Here is a 20,065-nt window from a genome sequence, read left to right as displayed (position 1 = left end):
GCAATATCTTTTCATCGCTTTTACCGACAAGCTGAGTTTAAATGCATTCGTCGCACATTTTTGTGTATATTACACCCTATTATAATCACTGCAAGTTCATGAAATGATCACACGCAACGGATTCTAAACATCAACATTTCACATGTACTCGCGATCTCTGGGAGGGTTCTTCTTCCTATACTTGACTCCAGTACTGAAAGAAGGGAAGGCAGTATTAGACTGTGATGAATTAGGACGCGTTGGGATAAATTATATTCACTCAATTGATAAATATTTGCTACATAATTAAGAACACAAAGAGAGCAGGCATACCTTTAAAGTTTACCAATCAGCGTCTAATTGACGATGATTCGGGAAATCTGCCTAATACGTTGTCCTCTCTTTCAGTGATATTATTTTTTACCTTTGTTAGATTCAAGAATGCATTACTTACTGTGGGAACCAGATGTGTTTGTTGGTGTGCGTCAGCTTCATGAGCTCCTCGCGGACCTGTTTGTCGGAGCGGCGGACAAACATGTGTTTGTAGCGCTGCACCCCCTGCAGGGAGGCGTCCAACGCGTCGGTGAAGGGAGCCCGCAGCGCCGTCTGGTCCGTCAGGCTCTCCTCCGCCGGCAGAGGCTGCGAACGGCGGTGAAGGGTCGTCACGCTGACGCCAGGCCACATCAGCAGCAATCAGCGCAACACACATGTTACGATTAGGCTGGAGTCTCCGAACAAGTAGATGACATCGATGCATCGGTAATGCGCGACGGACGAAAACCACGAAAACAGCTGGGGTATTTCGCCACACACCGTTTGCTGGGGGGGGGGGGGGCGTTAAACGCCCCCAGCCGATAACTCGAGAACCGATAGGCGCAGCGAAACGCACGAGGCGGCAAACGAAAGAGCGCGACGAGACGCTTCAGATGAGTACTTTAAAGTTGAATTTTGAGGTCACAGGTCGGGTCAAGGTCAGGTCAAACACCTGAAATCGGGCTTTCAGCAGCATGGACTTCGGGACTTCGCAATGGGCGCCTCTCGTCACAAACTCTGTCAAAACGGTGCACAATCCATCATATAAAGCCTACAAGAGTGTCAGCTCCATGTAGTGGTCAGTCAAGCATAGGTCAAGGTCAAAGTTAGGTCAACCGGGTAGGCACATATCCCCGAAAATCAAAACTGATATTCGCAGCCTGTGGCACATGTTTTATGGGTAACTTGGGGCGTAGAACACGATGGTGACATTCATTTTATCATATGTGTACGTGTTTGGCTCAAAAAGTTCAATTTAAGAAATACATGTATCATGGTAGCGAAGTAGTCACGAGAAATTGCCAAGATTCAGTTCAAGATTTTGGAAAATGCGGAACGATAATCAATAATCGAAGATAGCCATTTGATTGTTCATGGTATTGGCAGTCTAATGGCGTTTACGGCATGTCTGTATGTCTATTCTATGATTTTATATGATTGTTTGAACATATGCCGTTTTTGGTCGAAAACTCAGAAATCATGACGTCACTAAAGCCTCGATATCTCAAACATTTTCCGACCAATTTTTTTGAAACTTTGTCACAATACACTTCAATCAATTCCCTACAGGTACCCAAAATTTGGCGCGCCTGCGGCGCGCCGTTTTTATGCTATGGCCCGGCGAAAAAAGTGGGGGCGTTTAACGCCCCCCCCCCCAGCAACTCGCGGGTTAAATAGTGTCTCACTTCTAAAAATAGACCTTCAGCTGATTCTGAACGAGTTCATGTCTGCTATGCTACAAGTCATTTTTCCAATGGATGAATCGTTCTAAAATGGACGAATAGTTGCAAGTGGTGAGTTCTCACCTTTGAGCATTCGTAGGGAAAATCCTGTTCTGGGTGCCAGCAGACGATTGTGGAGCCATTGCTGGATACCACAACTTTGTGCTCCTCAGCCCTGTGATGTACACAAAGAAGATGACAGTGATGACAGCAGTGGTGTGGAAGGGTCAATGGTAGGTACTTTTATGGACACCCTCGATTTTCTGAGATGCCAATACTGTATGCCAATCACTGCATTGAGTCATAATTTTTGTCACAAATCGCAGAAAAGACAAAAAGTTGTTAGCACAGCTGTGACAACCTACAAATCTGTATAACCATAAAGTAACTTACCCAGATGTAAGTGGTGAGCTGGCACTAGAAGCACATCGATGCAACAAATCTGAAAATATTCCAAATGTTTCAAACTTGTGTTGGTGTGGGAATAGCTGGATCAAGTAGTCACACACCCCTGATGGAGGTAACTTTTTGCATAAAATCTAGTTCTAAATCCTTCACAGGAAGAAATACTCAATTTTCTCATGAATTAGGTATTGTGCAAGCCATTGACATTTATTAAGAGCAGTAACATAATAGATTCAAATTGCAGTCTAACTTTAAGCAGTCAACTAGGATGCAAAAAAAAAAAATGCAGGATTTCACACCCACAAAGTTTGAGGTGTAGATATCGCACAAACTGCTGAAAATACTCACATCTTGAAAGGGATTGACTACTGAAAATTCGAGCAGAAGATGTTATCAGGGCCATTTCATACCAGCAGTTATTTCCTAAATGGGATATTCCTTATGACCTGAAAAGAGGAAAAACTGTCAAAGTTGGTAGATGTGGATCAATAGCTTGAACTGACATCTACTCATCTATCCATGCTTTCGACTGTGATTGTGCCTAGATAAGACATCACAAGCTAAATAAAAATATTGTCTGTCTACGACTCTACGTGCTGAATTTTAGGTCCTTTATGAGCTTGAGATGAACCAGCAGAGCAGTTACAACTCTAATTGAGGACCATGCTACTGAATACTTGTTGCAGACAGGACCAGTGGCTGGTGCTGACTGCAGACTGTGCTGCGTAGATGCCAATAAACCCACAATTCACATAAGTAATATATGTTTATCATTACACACCAATGCACCCTGACCCATTGTCAAGCCTAAATGCCCTATAACAGCCTAGTACTGGGCTTCCTCAATCCTCTTGGTCACATAGGTATGCACATTACAATGTTCCATGCTTTTGCCATGCATCCCATTATGACTCCTTAGTGCCCTGCCCATTATGATATTTAGGCCCTGAATGTAGGTATAAGCAATTAAATATGTATCATAACGGATTTTCTTAGTCGCTCAGCATTGAAATATGTTTGCTTTAGGCATTTATTTTGCTCATGTGTCCCTGATAAATGAATTTCAGACCAAAATTTCAGGCAACGTGCATGGCACACCTTATTCACCATTATCAACACCGTACTGCAGCGTTGTAGGTAGGTTGTATGTAACCAAGGCTATCACTATATAAACCGTTGTAACCAAGGCTATTATTTGTAACTGTAGCTGCGAATATCTTTGATTGCAACGGTTGAGTTCTTATTTATTGAAAGAAAATTGATACATTTGATCCGTTTCGACTCAGATAAACAATGAAAGTGGTGCGAACCCTTCGTAAATGAGATTTATCCAAAAGTGTTGACATACAAAATTGCAGTCTTTTAAGAAATATAACTCGATCCTTGATCAAAAGCATTATTATGACGTCACCAAAATCTGTTTATGTTAGCAACCTTCTGATTGGTCGAATCGGAGTTTGGCTGACCAATTGCTCTTCGACTTTTTCGTCCTGGACCAATCACGAAACGTTTAAGTGGATCAATACAAATGCTTCCAAGATGGCAGCCCCGTAAGTGCGTCGTTTACGTTGCATTTCGTGGCGCTCCGCTGCCATGATGATTTGGATGACGTGAACGGGCGTGAATTCCATACGGTTTGATTTCAATAATCAATGCTCCAGTCGGGTATTTCTTCGGCAGGTGAGATACACCAAAATTCACTGTTTTGTGGAGGGTTTTTGGCGATGTCCCTCTCCCTTGTTCCTGTGACCAAATCAGCGTGATGTGTCACATTTGCTGTTTGTCTCGTCATGCTAGAGAACTTAGGTAGGTACATATGTAGTTGCATGAATGTTGGTGTATCCACTTATAACAGTTACCTTAACAAATGCCAAGGCCTGTTAACAGTACTGAACGTTATGTAGGTATAGACTTTCGGAGTTGTCATATCCGAGTTCTGTTTCTTGCCACTTATCGGCCAGTCCAGTAGGCGGAACTATGGTCAAGCGTACCCATTTTCGGGAACGCATTTTCGTTCCCATCTTTGGGAACGATAAACCCAAATATGGGAACGCCATGTAGGAATTATTTTAAACAAGAAAAAGAACCGTTAAATGACGTCCAAAAAATATAAAACGATCGTGAACCGCCTGATAATTTTGTCTCAATATTGTTGGGAAAGAGTTTGATATTGTAAGGCCCATCGTAGTTTCAAATCGTTCCCCTATTTCTAAAGAAGTCCATCATCCGGGCCGCGAGCCCAAATTTGGGAACGCTCTCGTACACTGGCGCTGCAAGCGTTCCTTATTATGGGAACGGCGTACCCAAAATTGGGAACGATTTCACTGACGCCTTTCAGGGGCTCTTTTCATTACCGTAAAATGGGGTGTTAAGGGACAGTGGGGTGTTAAGGGACAGTTGCATGGGAAAAACTTTGAGTCATATTAACTTCCTAATTTGAGAAGGTTCAATAAAAACTTCAGTGTGGTAGTTGACACTGTTTTGCTCTTGACCATAGGACAAAATGCTATGGTTTTTCATGCAAGTGATTTGGTTCAAAAATGGATTTGAAAATCATGCTACATTTTCACAAAATTGAAACATCTCCAAAACTCTGTGTGTACCTCATAAACTAGTGGGTGTACAGGGAAAATGAATGCATAGGTGTATTGTCACATGTATTGCACATGTTTCCTGAAAAAACTTGTGCAAATCCACCCATTCATTCATCATCCTCTTCCTCTTTTCCGGATACATGCATATTTTGAGGTGGATGTGGGATGCTAAGGGACAGGGAAGAAAAAATAAAAAAATAAAATCTAAATATAATTTAATCAAGTTTTCTTTCAGTATGCATGGAAAACACCAAATTCCACATAAAATGCTGGCAAGTTCATGCTTTTATCTCTAACACATCTTAAGTTATGTAACAAAACATCTCAACACTCTCTTTTACAATGATGGGTCAATGGAGACTGATGTAGGTAAATGTGATGTCATCATAAAAGGCCAAAACAAAGAGGGCAACATAATGACAAGTGACTAGCTTCAACATGGGTTTTTATTGATGACAGAAGATTACTTTTTGGTTCTGTTTACCTTATAATTAGCACATTTTCCACAAGCGTAAACAGCATTACACGTAATTGGCTAAAAAGGTCATTAGTGGTGAATGAACCTGACTTGTTTTGTGACAGAATATGCAAAACATTTCAATAAATGAATTGTGTGCCCTTCCACACCCCAATTGTGGGCATTTGATGACCATTTCTTGGAATAATATAGGTGTCCCTTAACACCCCACATTGGGGTGCTAAGGGACAGTGATGAAAAATAATAAAAAATAATATGCAGGTATAAATCTTAAAAACTTTAATGTGGCAGGCATGTAAAGCACCAAATTCCACATAAAATGCTGACAATTTGATGCTTCTATCTCCAACCCTTCTTGAGTTATATAACAAAACACCTCAAAACTGTCCCTTAACACCCCATTTTACGGTAACAAGCATCACGTCCAACGCCGCAAATTATTGTGAACGTAACAATCATCAGATGACCTTTCCGGCAAGACCGTCGCATGTTTCGTCCGGTCTTCTGCGCTTTTATTCCCGTCGATCTCGCAGCGGGCACGCCCCCCTCTGCAGGATTTCGTAATTCACAACGCTCAGCCGTGCGCTCAGCGATGTTCAACAAGGTCTTCCATACCTATATCCACACTCCGCGCCGAGGGTGGAGACATGTCAAGCACCTGTCTGTTTATCACCGATAGTTGACGAGCACAAGGAAGTATCCAAAAGTGGGAACGCTGAATATGTTACACCCGCAAAACACCTAGTCCCATGGAAAATCTAGTTTTTTCCTTTCTTAATGAGTGTAAGTGGCAAAAGGCCTGGTAGGATGGGCACGAGGAATGATCGAAATCAGCATAAAAATTATAAATAAGCCACACAGAGCGACCTATATAAGAGAAATTCCCCCAAAACGATCATGCTTAGAAACACGGAAGACAAAAACCACGCTCATGACGCTCCTTATAAAACAACGCTAAACAGCTAGCATCCAAATAAAATATGTCTTTCCGGACTGATAAAATACAGCTGAATAATTTTAAACCACTGAAACTGAGTTTACAACAGTAGTTCGGTAAAATCACTGACGTTCCACGCGGTCGTGCGCCTCGACACCAAAAGTCAACAATATTACCTCGGGACTGTCCGCGTGTTCGCTTGCATATGTCAGCATCTGGTGTCACTAGGACGAAACTTCATAACCAGGCGAAAATTATTATACTTGACCTCAAAATGTAAAAACGCTTCATTTTCCTTTAAATTGCATGTTAAATGTAGTATAACCCATGTTTTCACCATTCCGCCATTTCAAAAAATCATTAAAAATATCATTCGACGGTCAATTTCCTTGTTCAACGGTCAGATTAAAAATAATTTTATAGAGATTTAGTAGATACTTAAATTAGCGTGCACTTTTTTGAGACGTGATGCACTTATGAGTTTTAGTGGGCGAACGGCCGAAAAATTACCTTCCGTTCTCATAAATGGGAACGCCCGTTCCCATATTTGGGAACTCCGTTCCCAAAAATGGGAACGTTCCTATATTTGGGTACTCATGACCATAGTTCCACCTACTGAGTCTGCAAAACATGGCAGGGAGCTCGACAAGATTTCCGGGGCAGACAAAATCCTGCCCCGAATCAATGCTGAGTCAGAGGCAGCCCAATTGCCACCCCTAATGATGCAAATAATGTAGCGATATAATGATGTAGGAAGCAGTGAGAAGCTGAGAAAATCACTTCTGTGTGACTGTGAAAATTTTTTATCTTCTCCACCAGATTTTCCTGTTTCTGCCCCAATATTTCTGAAACCTGCCCCTATTTCTGCCCCGACCTGTGGTGTCTGCCCCGACGAGATCTCGTCGAAGCCTGCCACGTTTTGCACACTGGCTTATCGGTCAATCAATATCAAATATAAAGTATATCAAATATAAATCAATACAGGTCAAATTTTCATCAGGCTGATGCCACTGTATCTCCTATCATCATCATCATTTTCTTTGACAGTGATGCTTTAGCACAGCAGTTCTTTTTGCATTGGCATGGTTGGGGCCCAACACTGTTCCATACTTTGTCTGCAGACTGCACATATACCTACACTGTGGTGTGGACCACTCCTCAGTAAATCTGCAATCTGCATTGCACCACACACTGGTTTAGTTCCTCCAACACTGACCACATTTGTATGGAAGTGTGACAAGCTGCACCAGCCTGCATGAACAATGCCAGCTCTCTGCATCAAATAGAGTGTAGAAGCTGGCTTAAACACTTGTCCATCTGTGGCAAATGCCACAGTGGTATCAAATGGAGTACTCACCAACTATATTAAAAAAAAAAAATGCTTTATAAAGGAATCCTAGCACCTGCCTGACACCAACAACACCTGGTGCAAGTTAACAGTTACATAATACACATAGCACTGTAGTCAAGTTTTGCCACTGGGGGCCCTTTACTGCTTCACCTGAAACTTGCACAGGACCATACCACAGTCCATGGTTGCTTCTTACACAAGTAAATCAGCATTGGATGCCTGTTCGATCACTAGGTACTTAATGTCAGAAGAGAAACCATACTATTAAAATTGATATATGTCATACTGTTAATTGTCACAATGAGAAGCCACTTTGCAGTGCATGTCAAGACTATGTGAATATATGAGATTATGAATATGTGAGACTACTTGCCTTGGAAACAGACATTCATGTCTCCTGCTTTGATGTGAAAGCAAAGTTGCAGCCATAGTTGCAGCTTTGCAGCTATAGTTGACCTTGATGTAGCTTGGGATGTCAGTATCACTTAGATATTTCCAGTTTCCTGCATTTTTTCTGTGAGCAAATGACTATAATACTAGCCATATCATGGCTGTGTTGTTACTTGTATACATTCTACCTAACACATTCAGGAAACTTGTGTTCAAAGTTTGGTGTGCTGATTGATGGTATTATTTTTCCTGTTTAGCTTTATAATAGTTCTCATCATGTTTAGAGCCATTTTTTATGTTTGTCATAAGTGGGCTCAGGTGCATAGGTGTGTGCCCAATCTTTTTTGAATAACCTGACTTTTCTTTTCAGACTCAAGTCTAATGGAAACATCTAGCCCTGAATGCAAAACAAGTAATACCCAGAAGAGAGCATCTAGCAAGTCGGAGCACGCTGCCAGGCGGAAGAGTTCTGTGAGCAAGCTGTTCCCTGCCCGACTGGGCGATGTGAGACGCGAGGAGATGCTGAGCGACAGTCGGCCGTCAGGCGACTCGACGGCGCGGCCGTTCCCATCCGACGGACGCCACGCCATGGGACCGCACGGTGACGGCCGGCCGCCGCAGGCCGCCCCGCAGGAGTCGGCCGTGAACGGCGGCTTCCAGCAGGCGGTGCTGAGCGACCTGCGCCGCTTCAGCGCCGAGAGCGAGCAGGAGCTGCGCCAGGACGCGCGCGTCAAACAGGAGCCGGCCGAGGCGCCGCCGCCGCCGCCGGCCGCTGGCCAGAGAGAGTGCCATGTGAAGACGGCGCACCCGCACAAGCCGCCCACCAGCCACCGCAGGGAGTCGGTCTCTGAGTCTGCGGCGCAGCCGGCCGCCGCCACCCCCGAGCGGCCCGCCGCCACGCCGGAGCGACCGGCCGCCACCCCCGACCGGCCCTCCGTCGGCTACCACCCCAAGCAGGAGATGAAACCCGTCGACCTGTTCGGAGCATGTGATGCACCAAAGCCTGAACACAAACACCCAGTGCACGTCAACGGTACCTCATCCTCCTCCTCCGACCGGCACCGGGACAGCCAGCGGAAGAAGGACCACCGCCGCGACCGCGACAAGGGCTGCCGCCGGTGTCACGACCGGAGCCGGCTGAAGCGCTACAGTATCGGTGTGCAGTGTCGGCGTGATAAGGACCGGCTGTCGGGCGGCGTGTCGCGGCCGCTGGCCTCCAATTACACCACACACGGCCTGGAGAAGTACAAGTACGGCCGCTATATGCACGTGGAGGTGGACCCGAACGGCGGAGCCTCCGTGGTGCACATGTACCAGGACCAGATCGCGGGGTTAGATAAGGAGCAGACGCAGCAGCTGGTCAACGAGTACTTCCAGGTCAGTGGCTTTTCAGTTGTAACCTACTGTCATGAAGGGAGGGAAAGCGTTGAGTTAATAATTCGACGACATTGCCCATTGTGGTTTCCATAACACTCATTTTGAGTTCCTTGCTATCTTCTTTATTTTCCTTTATATTGCTTTTGTAGAAAGTAAGTTACTTTACATATTAATGGTACCGATAGAGTAGCCAGTATTACTTCTCAAGTTTTGACTTTTGTGACACAACGAAATCCGCCCGGCGCCTACCTTGCAATAACAAACAAAAATAAACTTCCTGGGTTGTAGATTTCTAGTCTAGTCAGCTATCTACAATATAAGTACAATCAATCAATCATTTCAATATCTGCCCTAAGCTCAAGAAAATGCACCAAAACTCTCATTTGCCGGTCACTGCCGTTATGGGTCAGAGTGGCTCGGCGTAATTGTATGACCCTATCGGCTCGAGTTGCTCGCTGGGGCGTGGCCCTTTGATGTATACACTGGTACCGTACGCTGATGCCTGCCCCTTTGTTTGTACAGGAGGTGTTTGCCGAGGACCGGCACGGCTGGGCGCGCCACGTGATGGGCATTGTGCACGACGCCGCCCACTACCTGCCCGACCTGCTCGACCACATGGGCGAGACTCACCCCAACATCACCGTCAAGAACGGCATCATCGGCAGCAGCAACAAGGCGGACATCGAGACGCAGACCATGGCATCCTATGTCGAACAGGTGGGCTCGCCAACACGGCTCGAACTAAGTGTGGGTGTTGGTAAAGTTTGTGGGGGTACATGGGACGGAAAGGCTGTTAATAGCTACTGATGGCTTTAGTTGCGCTCACTGTCACGAACTTGTGCAGTATTTTACACAACTACTGCGCATTAGCAGCTCAAATCCTTCGCTGTGCCATTGAAGGACGATATTGAGTCCACTGTTAACCCGCGAGTTGCTGGGAAGGGGCGTTAAACGCCCCCACTTTTTTCGCCGCGCTGTAGCTTAAAAACGGCGCGCCGCAGGCGCGCCAAAATTTAGGTACCTGTAGGAAATTGATTGAAGTTCATTGTGACAAAGTTGGAAAAAAATCGGTCGGAATTTTTTTTTAGATATCGAGGTTTTAGTGACGTCATGATTTCTGAGTTTTCGACCAAAAACGGCATATGTTCAAAAAATCATATAAAATCAAAGGATAGACATAAAGACATGCCGTAAACGTCATTAGACTGTCAATGTTATGTACAATCAAATTGTTATCTTCGATTTTTGATTACCGTTCTACATTTTCCAAAATCTTGGACTGAATCTTGGCTATTTCTTGTGACACTTCACGACCATGATGCATGTATTTTTTAAATTGATATTTTTCAATCAAACACGTACTCGTGTGATAAAATAAATGTCACCATCGTGTTCTGCGCCCAAAATTACCCATAAAACATGTGTCATAGACTGCGAATACCCGTTTTGATTTTCGGGGGTATGTTCTTACCTGATTGACCTGACCTTGACCCTGACCTATGTTTGACCGACCCTACATGGATATGACACTCTTGTAGCACTTATATGAAGGATTGTGCACAGTTTTGACAAAGTCATTGACGAGAGGCGCCAATAACGAGGTTCTGAAGTCCATGCTACCGAAAGCCCGATTTCAGGTGTTTGACCTGACCTTGACCCGACCTGTGACCTCAAAATTCAACTTTCAAGTACTCATCTGAAGCGTCTCGTCGCGTTCTTTCGTTTACCACCTCGTGCGTTTCACTGCGCCCATTGGTTCTCGAATTATCGGCTGGGGGCGTTTAACGCCCCTCCCCAGCAAACGGCGGGTGGCGAAATACCCCAGCAACTGCCGGGTTAAAGCTTTGTACTTTCGCTTCAGTCACTTTTTACCCGAGAGATACTTCGCTAGAGATTCGTTGATCACTTCAAACATGGAACAGTTTGGCCTCATCCTTGAGAGCTGCGGTGCATTTTACATTGACGAAACTGGATATTGAACTTTGCCCTCAAATTACTTACAGTGTTAGTGGGCTGAAAAGCAGCAGCTGTCACGCGAAGCGTGACACACTTCCATTTGTCATTGTGACGAATGTCCATGACTCCCACTGCCATAGTTTCCATGACAACCAAGTGGTTACACAACCAACGTTCTCGCCGTTCTGCCTTTTGTACTGGAATGCTCATCCGACTTTGAATGACTTTGATGTAGTACATCAACAGTATTATGCAAGGGAATGATTTCGGATGTGTATAACTTGAAAATTACATATTGAGATAAAATGAATGTTTGAGAATAATTGGAAGCCTTTCTGCAAACTCCTAAATATGTAATTAAAGTGGGCTTAATTTGTAACTGTTCCTGACGACTTTCCTGTGTCCGTTCGTCAGGTGCACAAGCACTATGCGCGCGGCACCTACCGGTACGGCCCGCTGGACCACATCAGTCTGGTGGGCACTGTGCACGAGGAGTGCGGCGGCTACTATCCGGAGGTGCTGGAGCTGTTCGAGCGCAACCCGTTCCTGCACGCCGTGATGCCCTGGGGCCCGATGTCGGCGCTGCAGAACATGGACCCGCGCCTCTCCAACGACGGTCCCATCCTGTGGGTGCGGCCCGGCGAGCAGCTCATACCCACCATCGAGCTCGGAAAGAGCCCCTTCAAGCGGAAACGGTGAGTGGTGAGACGTGAGAGAGTGGGGAGCGCGTGATTTAACTGCTGTGGCACACAGGGGATGTCATCTGCCACAGAGGATTACCCCCTGAAGAACGCAGAAGTGACTTGCGTGGGTGGAATCCGATAAATCCAACCATGCTAGTTATGACGTAACCCCTGTCCAAATCGCAACATCGACCGGCAGCTGAAATATTATCCGATTTTGTCACCTGTACGGTCCCCTCGCCATGAGTCTTTCTGAGCGACTGCCCTGCCAATATCTGGTGTGAGGTATTTCCCAGTCTGATGCAAGGGCACGCCAGTGGTATTTGCTACCAGTCCACGCTAAGCTGACGTAACAGTGACGCTGACTCATACATTCCGACGTCAGATTTGTGGAGCGAATTCGGTAAACATTGATGTAACAGTTATAGTACAGTCCTGTCATGTTACGGTTTTAATGCCATGTGTTGCGGCTTAAATAAAGGCAACGCTTACGTAATGCTAATTACTTAAGGCAGCATTGATCATTTGTTCTCTTGGTTATCAGGGTAGCGCGCTCGAGGCTAGTGCAAGAGTCGATTCTGCCGACGACTGTTCGTCCTGTCCTGATGTATGTCACCTTGCTCTTCAGCAACGCGGGCATCAACGAGCTGCGTAATCTGCAGTACCTGCCGCGCATCTCTGAGGCGCGCGAGATCCTGTTCGAGGACCGGACCCGGGCTCACGCGGACCACGTGGGTCACGGGCTGGACCGGCTCACCACGGCAGCCGTCGGTACGTATCTCCAAGGGCCGTCAGCGGGAACAGACGGAAGGATCGTTAAATGAGCAGGACTTAGGTCGAAGGTGGCGACTGACGGATTGCCGAGGTTTTTGTGGTTCAAAGTTGACAGGCTATGGAAATCGGTCTTGAGGTCTGTTTTTCAACATTGCCTGTTAGTTCTCGCTCCTAAGTTTACCCTCTCCCCGTATGCGACACCGGTTACAAAAAAGCGTTTCCCACATCGTCAATGATTCGAACATCATCAGCCGCTATTGACGGTCGGCTTCCTAATGTTTTCCTTGCGTTCTCTGACCTGTGTTTGTTTTACCGCGCAGGTATTCTGAAGGCGGTCCACTGCGGCGAAAAGTACAAGCACAACCGCGTCACCAAGGACGTGGTGGCGTTCCAGGCGTCGGACTTCAACACGATCGTGGAGAAGTTACAACTGGACCTGCACGAGCCACCCATGTCCCAGGTAAGGAGTGTGTCACTCTGTGTCTCGGGTTATCCAGATTAGGCGAGCTGTATCTTGGACGAGACAGCATGTCAGTCTGTGCGTCTCAGACTAGACAGTCTGTGTGTCGGATGATGTAGCGTGTCAGTCTGTGTGTCTTGGGCCGTGGGTGAGACAGCGTGATAGCTGTAGCTGTGTCTTATCAACTTAGGGCGGCGGCGTAAATTAGTCATGCGTCTCAGTTTAGACATCGTGTTAGTCTGTGTCTTAGGTAACAGTCATTCTGCGTGTAGTCGGGATGATACAGCTTGTCTGAGACAGCATTATTAGTCTGTGTGTCTGGTAAGACAGTGTCATCAGCTTCTCAGTCCATGATCCAGGCGAGACATTGTGTTAGCGTTAATCCCGTGTGAAGTGGTGTGACATCTGTAATTGTCCCAGATGAGACGGCATCGAACGTCCCTTCAGGGCTGTCGTTCTCCTAATTGGACGTCGACGGATAAGACGGAGTTAATTAAACGGGCAAAATCTGTACTTACTGCCTGGAGCTTATCAAATCTGGAGTCACTTGAAACGAGCATTGAATGCAGTGGTGTTGCGAGCAGCTAGCTATGAATGTTTCAGTTGGCGCTCTGCCTTAATTAATGGCGATGTAATATTCTTGTTCAATTGCTGTCGAAAGCAAATTGTTCGTGAATAATAGAAAAAGTAAATGGAGATCTAAGAGCGCGTTACTGTACCAGCTTTCAACTATACGCGCTTCTCCGTACATTAGGGTGCCACTTAATTTCGACTTTTTTAATTTCGACCGGGACGGGTAGCCATATTGTTCTACCTCACGAAAAAATGATCTGTATGAAATTTTATCAAAAAATATCTATATTTAGAGGTGGCTCAATGGGGTCATACTTGGTACATATTGAGAAAACGTATATTGTGAACGGGGATTCAGATGTGTGTCGTGCCATTCCAAGCATGGCCATATTTGAGCTGTAATACGTTTAAATGAATGATAGATGCCTTCCTATTTGTTTCATAACCCCAGTGTTTCTCGCCGCAAACGCGCTGTGACGCAATGCGTGATTCAACCAATGGCCGTTCAGCGTAGTTTAGCTTATTTTGTTCGGTGACGGTAGCCCGCTGCCAGGCGTGCAACTTCAGCTCTTCTCTCGTATTACGATGGTGGGGAAGGGTCACGAGACTGCTGGCACTTACCGGGGTTACATGAGCAAATAAATGCGTATCAGGAATGGTTTTTCTTTGCTGAGTATTGTGATCCGTTTGTAATACGCATTTACTCTGCTCATGTATCCCCCGTTACTGATATGCGCAAGGGGACACTACCAGTGTACGGCCACAGGGCAGGTCTCCGTGTCTTCGTGATGTCAGGGAGAAGACGTGCACGTGAAAAAGATAAGTTGACTGTTTTGCTAAGCCTTTTCAGAACATTTTTCGCTAGCCAGGATCAAATTGACAGGCCGCAGCAAACGCTGTTCAAGAATCCCTAGATGAGTGAGAGTTGAATGATTGAGTGAAAGCGCTCAGTTTTGACACAAGTGCATCGAACACCGGTCTCAATGCAGGAGCGTGCACGATCATCAAGCAGCGGCTTGAGCAGGACTTGCTCCACCTGACTTGCCACAACATTTACGAGTTTGTTCTATAAAGACATTTTCAGCCTGTCTCGGCCCGTCCAGCGGCCCAGACGTTGTTTTGTTTAAGCGCTTCCATAAAAGTGGGCGTCTAGATAGAACGAAGCCATAAACCTTCAAAAACTGTGACATGTCCCACCTCCACAACCCGCGTGATGCTCTTGCACAGTTCCGTCGTACCGTGAGATGCTGGAGCTGGCCATCACTGTCCTCGGTGGTGCTCCGAAACGAGGCATGAAGATCGCTCGCCCCGATATGCTCCTCGTGTGCTGGTTGACCAATGCCATTTACGCTATGAAGTTTTACTTCTTCCGAGCACAATCCCGGCTCACTACGTCTAAGAAGAAGAGCCTCCAACAAATCGTGACCTTTGTGGGAACAACGTAACGTAGTTTTCGGCTCGATTCAATGCACCGCTTCTGGCGTCTGCACCAGCGCAAGATCTCGACTTCCTCAAGTCCCTCCTGGAGTACGAATTGGACGAATTGGTGTTCGAATTGGTCTCCAAGACGATAGCCATTGCCTTCAGCCGTCACCTCTGGTATCTAAATGAGAGGCTGGTCGCCCTCAACTTCTAATGAAGGAGATAACGATCGCTGCTACTAAACGTGAGATGGCTGCATCGTTACGAGAGAAGGAGAGGGCCGAGTAACCCTCCCCCCCCCCCGTCGAGCCCACGTTGAACTTACTATAGCTTCAGTCTCTAGCAAGTCCACGGCAGACTTCGTCATATCACAACTGGCTTCACAAGCTTCTTCAGCATCCTCGGTATGGACACCGACTTCCTCTTGAAGGATCTGATTCCTTGGGAGGTCAAGCCATTCTACGACGCCGCCATGCGCTACATGAGGTCTCTCCACGCCTCTACGACTTCGCGGAACGAGGCATTTTGTTGATGGCCAGGAAATCGATCTGACCCCCACGAAGGATAAAGACTAACAACAGCTCCTCTTGTAGGTCGTCGAGGAGCAAAGACGCAAGCATTCTGACATACGCAAGGCGATCGTAACTTCTAAGTAGGCAAGACTAGCCGACGAATGATGTGTACAAGTGTTGGCTGATTACGGATGATACCGCTTTCTCTTTTCATGGAGTTATGCAGTAAGTTATGCATACCTTCAAAAGAATTATGTGCCTCATATGTACCTATATATCTTAGCTTTAGGTGCTGAAACGTTTCGATAAAGTCTTGGCAGCGTCCAATGTCATTGTGAACATCAGAAATACACGTGGGAATTAAAATTTCGGCAAAGTTGTGTTTTTCACAAAAATGTGAACTTTGACCTGGTTGAGCTACCACTAAATAAACATATTTTCCAAAAATATTTTACACACAACGTTTTCTCGGGTGGCAGAACAGATTGGCTGCCCGTCCCGTTGAAAATTCTCAAAACGAAATTTTAGCCCCGTTTTAGTGCCACCCTACCGTACATGCACAAAATTTCGGTGAGAAATCCGGTTTATCCCCAGAGTCCGTCTCCCTTGTATGCCTGTCGCTCGGCCCCTGTATTTACAGACGGGTAACGTAACAATCGTAAACAATACCCACCTTGCTCAAAACGTCTGTTATGTCCGCAGACCATCTACTGGGTGGAGGACGCCAAGCTGAACCAGATGCGCAGAGACGGCGTGCGCTACTCGCGTATCCGGCTCACGGATAACGACATCTACTTCCTGCCGAGGAACATCATCCACCAGTTCCGCACCGTCACCGCCGTCTGCAGCGTCGGTAAGATCCAGCGCTTGTTCTGTTCATCTAACCGGCCATGCTGTTATAAGAATGTACTCATCAAAGAATATACTCAGGCCAGGGATGATGATCACTACGCCGTGCTTCAATGGCACCGTGCCGAGTGTCTAATGGGAATGCGAACTTTGATGGGTCGATATGATAGGAAATGATGAGATTTCGCAAAAAAATCGGATTTTTTTCGGACGTTTGGGCAGCCTTTTTCGTTTTCGGGAACCTGTTTGACGTTTTGGAATTGTCTTTGAGTTAGCATTAATATCTGGTAGTAACTGGCACAGACGCATGGCTCATTTGTATACGAAATGCTGGCCTTACCTCTGTATAATGATGTGCCTTCTGTTTTTCAGCGTGGCACGTTCGATTGAAGCAGTACTACCCTCCCGAGGACCCGGAGAAGGAAAAGGAGAAGGCGGAGGCGCAGCCGGCGCCGACGCCATCCACGCCGGCCACCCCGCACAAGAAGAAGAAGAAGCACAAGGAGAAGGACAAGGACTGGGACCCGGGCCGCGCGCACGTGTCGATGAAGCCGCGCCAGCCGGCGAACGGCGAGCGCCACCGCGCCTCGCGGACCGACAGCCCGGCCAAACCGTCCAGTCACAGCTCCTCCAAACACTCCGCCGACAAGAGCGAGAAGCCGCGCAGCCACTCGTCCGACTCCAAAGGCGACAGGAACGAGAAGAGCGAAAAGAGCAAGTCGCACAGCTCGGGGACGGCAGAAAAGTCGAAAACGTCGGACAAAACGGAGTCGAAGTCGAAGAGCCATTCTTCGAGCACACCGATGAAGTCCAAGTCACACTCTGGCCACTCTGAAAAGAGCTCGACTGCCAGTCCGGCTCACAAGACCAAATCACACTCATCGGAGTCGTCAGAGAAAAACAAATCTTCTTCTGATCATGGCCACAAGTCAAAGCACGCTTCTTCTGAAGTGGAAAAATCCAAGGGCCACTCTGGTGACTCAAAAACGGCGTCGACTTCCTCCGAGCATATGGAAAAGGTGACTGCACATATCCATACGCCGAAGAAGGCGCCATCTGCCGATTCAACTGAGAAGGCAAAAACGCCCTCTACTCCGGATTCCACTAAAAAAGCTTCAAATGATGACGAGGGCACCAAAGTTCCCAAGAAAGAGCCATCAGACGCGCCGAAGGCTGTCGCTACGGAGGCACCGGAGACGACGGCAACTCCGGCTGATTCGGTCAAGAAAGAGCCTGCTGACCCTGAGGAGGAAACGAAACCCAGCTCGGGTAGTTCATCTACCTCGGCGCAGTCACAAGAAACCGTCACTGCTGACAGTGCATCTATCGCCCCGCCGGAGTCCAGCACTGCCAATGTTCCTGAGGCGACTCGTGGCGAGGTTGCGGTGCCTACGTCTGAACCACGTCGGCAGCGGAGTATTTCGACGAGCTCCGACAGCTCCACCAGTTCCTCCAGCTCCTCATCCTCGTCTTCATCGAGCTCAGACTCTTCTCCGTCCTCCCCGGCGGCTGGTGACGAGTCTGCCGGTGCCCCGGACCGACCGGTGTCTCCCCCGGCCAGTCCGATGCCGGTGTCACAGCCGACCGAGAGTGCCACGTCACAGGAGACCGTGTCGTCCGCGGCAGCTGCCGAGCGGCCGCCCCCGCTGCCGACGAACGACCCGCTCAGTCCCGGGTCTCCGGTGAGTGGTCCAAGTCGGACACAGTCGCAATCGGACTCTGTGGGACAGGCGAGAGTGGACGGCGGTAGTCCTGTCCCGGCGTCTCCAGCGACGTCCGTCGACAGTCCTGTCAAGCGACCCTCAGACAGCGGCAGCCCGGCATCAAAACATCGGGCAGACGGCAGCCCCGCTTCTCAACACCGAAACGATAGTGGCAGCCCTTCCACGAAGCATCGGGTGAATAGCGGTAGCCCCGTCTCAAAGGACCGTGCAGACAGCAGTAGCCCGTCTTCGAAACACCGAGGTGACAGTGGCAGCCCTACATCCAAGCACAAAACCGACACAGACAGTCCGGCTGCCAAGCATCGCCGGTCTGACTCGCACGGCCACTCCTCGAAGCACTCGCGCTCGGACGGCGGCTCACACCGTCCCCGGCCGGAGTCTTCGAGTAGCGGTCACAGCAGCGGTCACAAGAGTCGTCCACCGGCTACCGGGCTCGCCAGCCCGGCGCACAAGCGGCGGCCGGCAGACGGCGACTCGACGCCGGCCAAGCGGGCTCGTATGGAGGGCGGCGCATCGGCGTCAACCCCGCCGCGACCTCCTGCCGACGTGCTCGGCAACATTCTGTCCGGCATGGACTCGCTGAAGAAGTGAGAGACTACAGCGCGTCACGGGGCGGCGCCGAATCGCGGCGGCGCGCGCCGCGAGCTGTTGGGACCTGACGCTGTGTACAAACGGGAGAGAGACTGGCTGACCGGCGCTCCGTAGGGGCGACGTGATGCGGCGCACTGCCTGTCGCATCCGAGCCCAGTGGCCTTCGCAATTAGTCATGGCTCAACATGCTTGGAGGGTGCGAGAAATGAACGAATGATGTGGTTTTCTGCATGTTGTATTTATGTAGGCACCCCTGTAATGTTAAGAGCGCTGTCAGACGCAGCACGCACTTCATCGCGGCCTGCCCGCCGCCGTCATCGGCGCGGCCTTGTTGACTTCATCCCTGCATTATATTGAATTATTATTTCTGACCCTATCGGTTACGTGAAACGTTTTTGTTTCGTTGGGTGGCGAGTCGGTCGGTCGGATCTCTGGTTTCGTCACAGCGAGACGCGGGGGAGAGATGGAGCCGTTTTGTGTCGCTGAGCGGTGCGCGCCGGTGGCGTATGTTGGAATACATCATCTATTTAGTCCCAGGCGATGTCGTTTTTTTCTGGTCTGACTTGAGGGCAGGCGTGCTCGGTCCACCCCCAAGGCACAGATGGGATCGCTGACATTCACTTGGGGCCAGCTAGGATCCGTGTATGTCGCGTTATATAACTGACCTCCTTGGAGTGCGAGTGGGCGGCCCAACATTGCAATACGCTGCAGCACATTACCGGGACATTGTCGCTCTTGCAGGCAGGTGCACTAAAAGTCTGAGCATATGTGTTACGAACTGCGAACAAATCCAATCACAAAAAGGCTTTAGTTTGCTTGTTTGTTAAGGAGTACGGAGCCTGTGTTCTGGGAAGAAGACACACATCTAAAAGTCCTGCAGCTAAATGCATTATAAATCAATTACCCCGCGAGAGCGAGAGTACTGCAAGTTCGCACGAACTGCATTAGCTCAGGCGCATGGAACATGTCATTGGCTCCAGCTGCCTCGGGTACCAGGATGCTGCATAGATGCGCCAGAATTTTCGGCCTCCCTAGACTGGTGCGTATTAGTGCCGTCAGGGAAATTGGGGGCAGAGACGCCATCTGCTGGTCATGACCCTCACCAAATGAGCTCGACATTCATCAGCAGCGTGAGATGTCCCAGCGCTGATCCTTCTGCCTCTAACCAGCCTCCCTGGAACTGTTGATTTAACTAGGCCCCTGAGAGCTGCGCAGCTACCTATGACAGCTACCCGCTACCCGGACAACCCAACGAC

The 20,065-nt window shown here is 48.1% G+C and overlaps 2 protein-coding genes across 9 annotated transcripts; one reads left to right on the top strand and one right to left on the bottom strand.

Annotated features, from left to right (window-relative positions):
* Positions 1–50: 50 nt before the first annotated feature.
* Positions 51–3,474, bottom strand: LOC122388037 (39S ribosomal protein L42, mitochondrial-like). Of its 6 annotated transcripts, none has more exons than XM_043378796.1 (6): positions 3,449–3,474; positions 2,487–2,584; positions 2,127–2,175; positions 1,818–1,908; positions 434–618; positions 51–193 (listed from the first exon to the last, which is right to left on the bottom strand). In XM_043378796.1, exons 2-6 carry the CDS (start codon positions 2,539–2,541, stop codon positions 139–141), a joined length of 435 nt encoding a protein of 144 aa, XP_043234731.1. In that variant the 5' UTR covers positions 2,542–2,584; positions 3,449–3,474; the 3' UTR covers positions 51–138. The 6 variants fall into 6 exon arrangements, with proteins under 6 accessions (XP_043234731.1, XP_043234730.1, XP_043234729.1 ...); XM_043378795.1 differs by lacking the exon at positions 3,449–3,474 and adding an exon at positions 3,404–3,434; XM_043378794.1 differs by lacking the exon at positions 3,449–3,474 and adding an exon at positions 3,246–3,286.
* Positions 1,815–19,347, top strand: LOC122388033. Of its 3 annotated transcripts, none has more exons than XM_043378787.1 (8): positions 1,815–1,966; positions 8,259–9,265; positions 9,788–9,982; positions 11,636–11,916; positions 12,533–12,675; positions 12,999–13,138; positions 16,348–16,498; positions 16,867–19,347. In XM_043378787.1, exons 2-8 carry the CDS (start codon positions 8,270–8,272, stop codon positions 18,807–18,809), a joined length of 3,849 nt encoding a protein of 1,282 aa, XP_043234722.1. In that variant the 5' UTR covers positions 1,815–1,966; positions 8,259–8,269; the 3' UTR covers positions 18,810–19,347. The 3 variants fall into 3 exon arrangements, with proteins under 3 accessions (XP_043234722.1, XP_043234720.1, XP_043234721.1); XM_043378785.1 differs by lacking the exon at positions 1,815–1,966 and adding an exon at positions 3,568–3,818; XM_043378786.1 differs by lacking the exon at positions 1,815–1,966 and adding an exon at positions 3,633–3,944.
* Positions 19,348–20,065: the final 718 nt, after the last annotated feature.

Source organism: Amphibalanus amphitrite, unplaced genomic scaffold (assembly GCF_019059575.1).
Source record: "Amphibalanus amphitrite isolate SeventyFive unplaced genomic scaffold, NRLGWU_Aamphi_draft 000306F_arrow, whole genome shotgun sequence".
In the NCBI taxonomy this organism is placed as follows: Eukaryota; Metazoa; Arthropoda; class Thecostraca; order Balanomorpha; family Balanidae; genus Amphibalanus; species Amphibalanus amphitrite.
Note: the sequence above shows the minus strand (reverse complement) of the source record. Positions and strands in the feature narration are given on the sequence as shown.